The sequence below is a fragment of the Gracilinanus agilis genome, unplaced genomic scaffold (genome assembly GCF_016433145.1).
Source record: "Gracilinanus agilis isolate LMUSP501 unplaced genomic scaffold, AgileGrace unplaced_scaffold37022, whole genome shotgun sequence".
In the NCBI taxonomy this organism is placed as follows: Eukaryota; Metazoa; Chordata; class Mammalia; order Didelphimorphia; family Didelphidae; genus Gracilinanus; species Gracilinanus agilis.
Window position 1 is genome coordinate 106 of NW_025370271.1, and position 6919 is coordinate 7024.

The following is a 6919-nucleotide window of genomic DNA, read 5'->3' on the forward strand; positions in this document are numbered from 1 at the left end:
CCTTCCTCCCTTCCTCTTCCCGTCTCTCTCTCTCTCCCTCCCTCCTTCTTTCTCCCTGTCTCTCTGTCTCTGTCTCTCCCTCCCTTCCAACCTCTCTCTCTCAGGCCTTGGCTTTGAGTCCTGATCTCTCTCTCTCAGGCTCTACATACCTCTTTTTCTCCCTCTCAGCCTCTCTCTCTCCCTCCCCTGGCCTCTCCCCTTCTGTCCAGTTGGTCTGCATCTCTCCCTTGCTCCTCATCTCCGCCACCCACGCTCTTCCCTCCCTCCGTCCAGGCCCCTCCCCTCAACCTGACCCCAAGACTCCGCAGCCCCCACAGCTGCCGGGGACAACTCAGGGGGCTGAGGACAAGCCTCCCGGGCCCCCAGAGTAAAGGGACTGGGAGCTCTGCCTCCGGGGTCGCTGAGGGCAGCCCGAAGCTCGGCTGACATCGGCCAGGGGGGGCGGGGGCGGGGCTAGACAGGGATTCGGGGGGCGGGGTGCTGGACAAGGTCGAGCCAGGAGGTTGTCCCCGCCTGGGCTCCAGGATAACCGACAGACTGACAGACTGACTGATTCTACAGGTCCAGCCGGAAGGTTGTGCTCCGTGGGCTGTGCCACGAATGGGATCAAAGGATTAAAGCGTTATTTGTCTGGAATTTCTCCTTCTTTTTACAGGAGAGGAAACTGAGGCACACCGGACTCCCAGAGTGACCCGGGGCATAGCCCGCGTGAAAGCCCGAGAGCTCAGAACTCCACTGCAGGTTCCTAGCTCAGCACTGAGGGCGGTCTCCAAGGGAGGGTCCCAGAGCCCTGCGCCTGGCCCTGGGCCTTCCCCTTCGTCTGTGACTAGACTACTGGCATTTCCCATGAGGGTGACACCGGGCAGGGTTGGGTCCGGCTGTTCGAGGCGGCTCGGGGAAGTTCCAGAGCCCTGAATCACCTCCTAGGCGCGGGATCCCCGAGCACGAGATCCTGACGCCATCGAGCTCCGCTGGGCGGGCGACGCCACCAGGTGCTCGGACGGATACAGCCAATGGAAGCTCTGCGAAAGGGGTGACGTCAGCGCGTCCTTCGCGTTCCCTCGCTCCGCCCCCTTCCCGGACGTCAGCGGGCGCAGTCTATAAGAGCTGGGGAGGCGGGGTGGCCTCAGAGCTACCCTGACATGCGAGACCAGAGTACTGAGAACTGAACCTGAGCTGGAACCCGAGCCCGAGTCCGGCCCCGAGCGAGTGCAAGCGGCCCAGCCGTCCCGGCCCCTGACCAATATGAGCTCGAGCCCGAGCCCGACCCCATCCTGGACGCCCAGATGCCGACGGACCTCCTCCCAGCCCCCAGGATGAAGCTCAGCCCCGCCCCAGTGAGTGCCCAGGCCAAGAGGCGGCTGGGGTGGGGCGCTCGGACCTCGGAGGGGATGGACGGGGCAGGAGAGGGAAGGGACAGGACGGGGAGGGGGCCCGAGGGGAAAGGGAAGGGATCCTTGAGGACGGGAAGAAGGCTCTTAGACCCTCTGGGGGCAGGCGGGAGGGGGGGAACACTTCATCGTAGTGGGGCCGGGAGCTGGGAACCCCGGAGGGCAGAGGCAGGAGGGACTCCAGGATGTCTGAGATGACAGGAAAGGTCCAGGGGACCCTTGGATCTTCAAGGGGCACAAGGAGTCCCTCTCCCTGGATGGAAGAGAATAGACATTTATGAAGGTCTGCTGGGAGCTGGGCACTGTGCTAAGAAGGGCTTTGCAACCCTGGGAAGTTTGTTCTATCATTATCTCCATATTAGGAAGCTGAGACTGAGGTCAAGGGACTTGCCCAGGGTCTCCTAGCTAGTAAGCTATCTGAGGCTGGATTTGAACTCAGGTCTTCTTGATTTTAGCATTGGGCTACGAGCTGTCCTGTAGGTTGGGCTTGGGGTTCTCGGGTACCAATGGGGTGGGTGGGGACATAGCCCAAGAACCTCTGGTCCCTGTGGGAAGAGAGATAGGGTTGGAAGTCTGGCTCTGCTGGGTTTGGTTTCTGTTTCTGTCCTATGATTCATTCCAGGAGAATCCTAACTTGGTCTGCTTGTTTCCTTCTGTGACAGCCCAGCCCTGACCTGGGATACCCCATTGGCCTCCTCCGAGGGGGCTCCCTCAGGAACAGCTTGCTGTCTGACCTGCACTTCCTTCTAGCCTGGGCTTGGGCCTGGCTAAGGAGGGTGGGACTCCAGCCCAAGCCTAAAGGAGAAGCAAAGGAAGTGAGCCCCAAAGCTGGAGCCGAGGCCAGAGAGGCCTCCTTGGGCCAGGCCACAGCCAGAAGACCTCAGACAAGCTTCTCCTTGCGCAGGACCTGGGCCTACAGACCTGTAGAGGATGAGGATGAGGGAGATGAAGATGAGGAAGAGGACGAGGGCAAGGAAGGAGATGAAGAAGGAGAAACAACAAGCCAGCTTCTTTCTCCAATGTTCACCAGCCCCCTGCTCAGAGCCTGGGTCTGCAGACCTGGAGAGGATGAGGATGAAGGAGATGAATTTGAGGAAGAGGATGAGGGTGAGGAAGGAGATGAGGAAAAAGAAACAAGCCAGCCTCTTTCTCCAGTGTTCACTAGCCCCCTGCTCAGGGCCTGGGTCTGCAGACCTGGAGAGGATGAGGATGAAGAAAATNATGAAGGAGATGAGGAAAGAGAAACAACAAGCCAGCCTCTTTCTCCAGTGTTCACTAGCCCCCTGCTCAGAGCCTGGGCCTACAGACCCAGAGAGGATGAGGAAGGAGATGAAGAGGAGGAAGATGTATCTGATGAAGGAGAAGCAGCCAGCCAGCCTCCTCCTCCGCCAGGGCTCACTGGCCCCCTGCTCAGGGCCTGGGCCTGCAGACCTAGAGAAGATGAGGAAGAGGCCAGAGGAGAAGCAGCGGGCAGGAGTGGTTCTCGGCTGCAGCCCTTCCTTGTTTCCATCTTCGTCCCTGGGGGTGAGCAACCACCCCCCTGGATCCCTCCTCAGCTACCCCAGAGGCTGAAGAGCCGCTTGAAGCCCCGAGGATGCCCCCTTGAGCCTAAGGCCAAGCCTGAGCCCATTCCAGGCAGGAAGGTGAGGAGAGACCTGGATGTGGGCCCCATCTTCAGAAGGGGAGCAGGTGGGCAGGCCTGAGCTAGGCTCAGCATTGTAGCTTTGGGGTTAGAAGCAGTGGAAGACAAGGGGGAGCCCCTGAGGCCCCTGGGGCCATGACACTAGATCTGAACCCAGGCCCTCCTGTTTTGGGGCCCAGCCTTCTCTCCATTCGTGCTATATGGAACAGGAGCTCAGTATAAGCAGGCTACGGTGGGATTCTGAGACCAGATCTGAGGCTGCTTTACTTACTAAATATTTGTCAAGTTGGGGGCAAGTGGGTGGCTCACTGGACTGAGAGCCAGGCTTGGGGAGGGGAGGTCCTGGGTTCAAATGTGGCCTCAGACACTTCCTAGCAGTGTGACCCTGGGCAAGTCACTTAACCCCCATGGCCTAGCCCTTGGCTCTTCTGCCTTGGAGCCCATACTCAGTATTGATTCTAAGATGGAAGGGAATGGGTTAATTTTGAGGGGAAAGTCACTTAGCCCAGCCCCTGGCACATAGTGGGTGCTAGTCGATGCACTGCCCTCCCCAGGCCTCAGTTTCCTCCTCTGTAAAGAGGGCAGAGTTTTTTGCAAAGCTAGCCGAGGGGGTGGTGGGTGTTCTGGAACTCGATGGCTCCTCTCATGCCATCTTTGCTGTCTGCCTCCTTTCAGGTCCGATTCTCCAGCCAGGTGCAGCTGCATCCCTTGGTGGTTTGGGCAGGTCCTGCCCGCGCTGCCCGCCGGGGCCCGTGGGAGCAGCTGGCACGCGATCGGAGCCGCTTCGCCCGTCGGATTGCCCAAGCCGAAGCTCAGCTCGGCCCCTGCCTGTGCCCCGCCGCACGTGCCCGCGCCTGGGCTCGTCTGCAAGCGCTGACCATTCCCCCAGAGCCAGGAGCGCGCTTGTCCCAGGGCGGAGCCCGCCCCGCCCCGTGGAGCCCCGCCCACTTCCCCCTTCCGGTTGGGAATTTTGCCTCGGATTAAAAACCCAGAAAGTAGTCCGGCCCGAGCCTGTAGGAGGCGGGTCTCGAGAAACGCTGGGGTGGGGGCTGGGGATTCTCTTGGTGGATTGTAAACTTCGGGCAGGTCGGAACTCTTCGATGGTCCTAATCCGTGTCCGCAGGGCCGCCCCCAGCGGGCTTTCAATAAAGATTGGTTGAGAGGATTTGCTTGTCCTTTATCCTTTCTGGTCTCCGTCTCTAATCGCCCTTCCACGCCCCGCAGACCCAAACCTTGGAGGGAGCCCAGCGGATGGGGACTCGGACGGTCCGGGTCTCCTGTTCGGGTTCTCAAGTTTCTAGTTTGGATGCTAGAGCAGCTCCCAGGACCCAGCCCTCTGCTCTGCTCATTGGCTTGTGGCCATATGTAGATGATAAATGGGCCGTTTAAAACTGGAACTCTGAGCCGGCCTGGGGAGTCAGGGGTCTGGCTGTCGTGGGGTGTAATGGTGAACCCGGGGGTTCGGGAAGGGCACCTTTTGCAAGAATGCAAGACTCTGAAACTTAGCTTAAAAGTAAAAAGAGATTTAATTACTGATGTAGAATTATTGGCCAGTAAGACAGCGTGAGTGGAACAACCTGGGGGGTTGCTCCCAGAATGCCTCAGTTCAGGGGTTTTTATATCCTTTACAACAGTGAGGGCATGACCCTAGAGTGGTAAACACTCAGGCATTCGGTGGGGCGTTTGGTCATCTGATGGGGTCTGCCTGAAGATGGATGCCTGAGATAGAGCCCGATGGGATCAGGGAGTAGCCTGGAGGTGTATCTCTATATCCATCTCAATCTAAAGGACGATACTAATCTCAGGGTCTTACAGGATCTATCAGATGTTCTTGGGTTAGGAGTCACAAGGTCAGAAAGGAGCAGGGAGCTTCCCTGCTTACAGTTGGCCTGGGTCAAGGGGTTACAATGCCCATGCCATGGCCTCCCAGAAGCACGCATAGGGAAGAGACCCCAGAGATCCTTTAAGCCATCCATACCTGCTGGAAGGCCTTCCTGGAGGAGTTCGGGACCTCGGCCAATGCCTGGGGCAACTCACATTATTAGGACGTTTTCCCAGACTTCCCGCCCCCTTTCCCCAACCTAGTCCTGCTCCGTTCAGCTTTTCTCCAAGGAAATATCCATATTTCTCCGGATTAATGCTCATGGCCTGATCTCAGGGACTTCTCCATCCTGATCGCCTGTCCTGGGACACTCCAGGCTGTCAGTGTCCTCCATCTGAAGACACTGCCTGTAGGAGACCGATCCAATGTAGAAAACAATGGGTCCGGGGTCAGAGGAGCTTCAGAGCTAGAGAGCTGAAGGCAGCTGGGTCACCTGGGCTGGGCAAGCCGCTTTCCGCCTCTCGGACTCTGTTTCCTCTCAAGTAAAACCAGGCAGTAGTACGAGGCAGCCGTGGAGGTCCTTCTAAGGGTCCAGGATCAGGGCAGGGTGTCCCAGAGCCAGTCCCAGACACCGCCCCAGCCCCTGAGGACGCCCAACCGGATTCCTTCTCCTTCCGTGTATCTTGAAGTCCACCAATCCCCGGGCGCAGTGAGACTCCTGACTCCCCAAGAAGACTGGAGCCGCAGCCATGCCGCGAGACCCCCGCAAGCCGGGGTACGTCGGAGATGCGGGGAGTTCAGCAACTGCTGGGACTACAGCTCCCAGGAACGTCCCTGGCCGTTGCGTTGGCCCCGCATCCTTCTGGGAACTGTAGTTCTCTCAAGGTGCCTCAGGGAGATGCCAGCCACAGGTTGGCAGGAGAAAAAACTGCTGACCACGCCCGGGGAAGCGCCGAAAGGGGACCTGGTGGGCGGAGCTCCGGCCTGGGTTCCCTTCCCCGTCTCCTTGGCAAAAAGCATAAGCGGGATGACGGTGGCTGCGGTCAGCTTCTCTCTCCCTTCCTCCTCTTAGCCATCTGCTGCGCCCAACCCCCCGCCCTTCACAGCACCTGGCCCCTCGCCCGCTTGGTCCCGGCTGCTCCTCACCCTCATCCCTTGGCCCTCCAGTACTCGGGGGATCTCTCCCTCAGCCCCTTAACCTTGGGCGCACATCCTTCCCCAATCCCTCCCCTTAGGGCATTTCCTTCAGTCCTTTCCTCTCCGAGACCCGGGCAGACCCACCCCTGTCCCGGTCTTGCAGCCTCAGCCCTCGTACCCAAACGCCAGGTGGCGCTTGTATCCCCTTCTCCCCAGCCAGGGATTGCGCCCGAGACCGTACCTGGACACGCACATCCCTTCCCAGTCTGAGGACTGCCTGGGCAGAGAAAGATAGAGATAGCTATGTGGGTGAGACCGGAAGGAAGCCTTTATTAAGCGCCTACTAAGTGCCAGGCTCGGGGCTAAATTACCTTATTTGCTCTTCCCAGCCCTGGGAGGTAGGTGCTAGAAGCATCCCCATTTTACAATTGGGGAAACTGAGGATGGCAGGAGTGGCCATTTGCCCAGGGTCGCCAGTAAGTATCTGGCGTCGAATTTGAACTCAGGTTTTCCTCCCTAAGCTGCCTCTAAATGTCCGGAAAGGAGAGGTGGGGAGGACAGCGAGAGGCGCGAGACTGACAGAAGACCGAAACGGTGCAGGGACCATTAGAGGGGGGAAATGAGGAAGGCACCAGACAGAGATGTAAGAGAAAGGGCTCCGAACGCAGAGACAACGGAATTTAGAGACAGAGACGGGGTCCAGAGGCAGATTCGGCTTCAGAACCCGAGAGCCAGAGACGAATCCCAGGGGAGCAGAGGGCTTGGAGAGGGCGTGAGGTCTGAGTGGATGCTCCCGGGAGGCTTGGATCTGACCTCTGGAGTCCCCTGCACATTCGTGTCCCGCTCCCATCCCCATCCTGGGGCGAGAACTACAGACAAACTTATAAATATTTAATCCCCAAGTGCATTAGGCCGCTGGGCTTGGCG

General features: G+C 58.9%; 1 protein-coding gene across 1 annotated transcript; it reads left to right on the forward strand.

The window, feature by feature from the left end:
- Positions 1 to 982: 982 nt before the first annotated feature.
- PPP1R15A (protein phosphatase 1 regulatory subunit 15A) lies at positions 983 to 4198 on the forward strand. The gene is made up of 3 exons (XM_044683872.1): positions 983 to 1337; positions 2054 to 3034; positions 3709 to 4198. The coding sequence occupies exons 1-3, from the start codon at positions 1287 to 1289 to the stop codon at positions 4015 to 4017; spliced, it is 1341 nt and encodes a 446-aa protein (XP_044539807.1). The 5' UTR covers positions 983 to 1286; the 3' UTR covers positions 4018 to 4198.
- The last annotated feature ends 2721 nt before the right edge of the window (positions 4199 to 6919 follow it).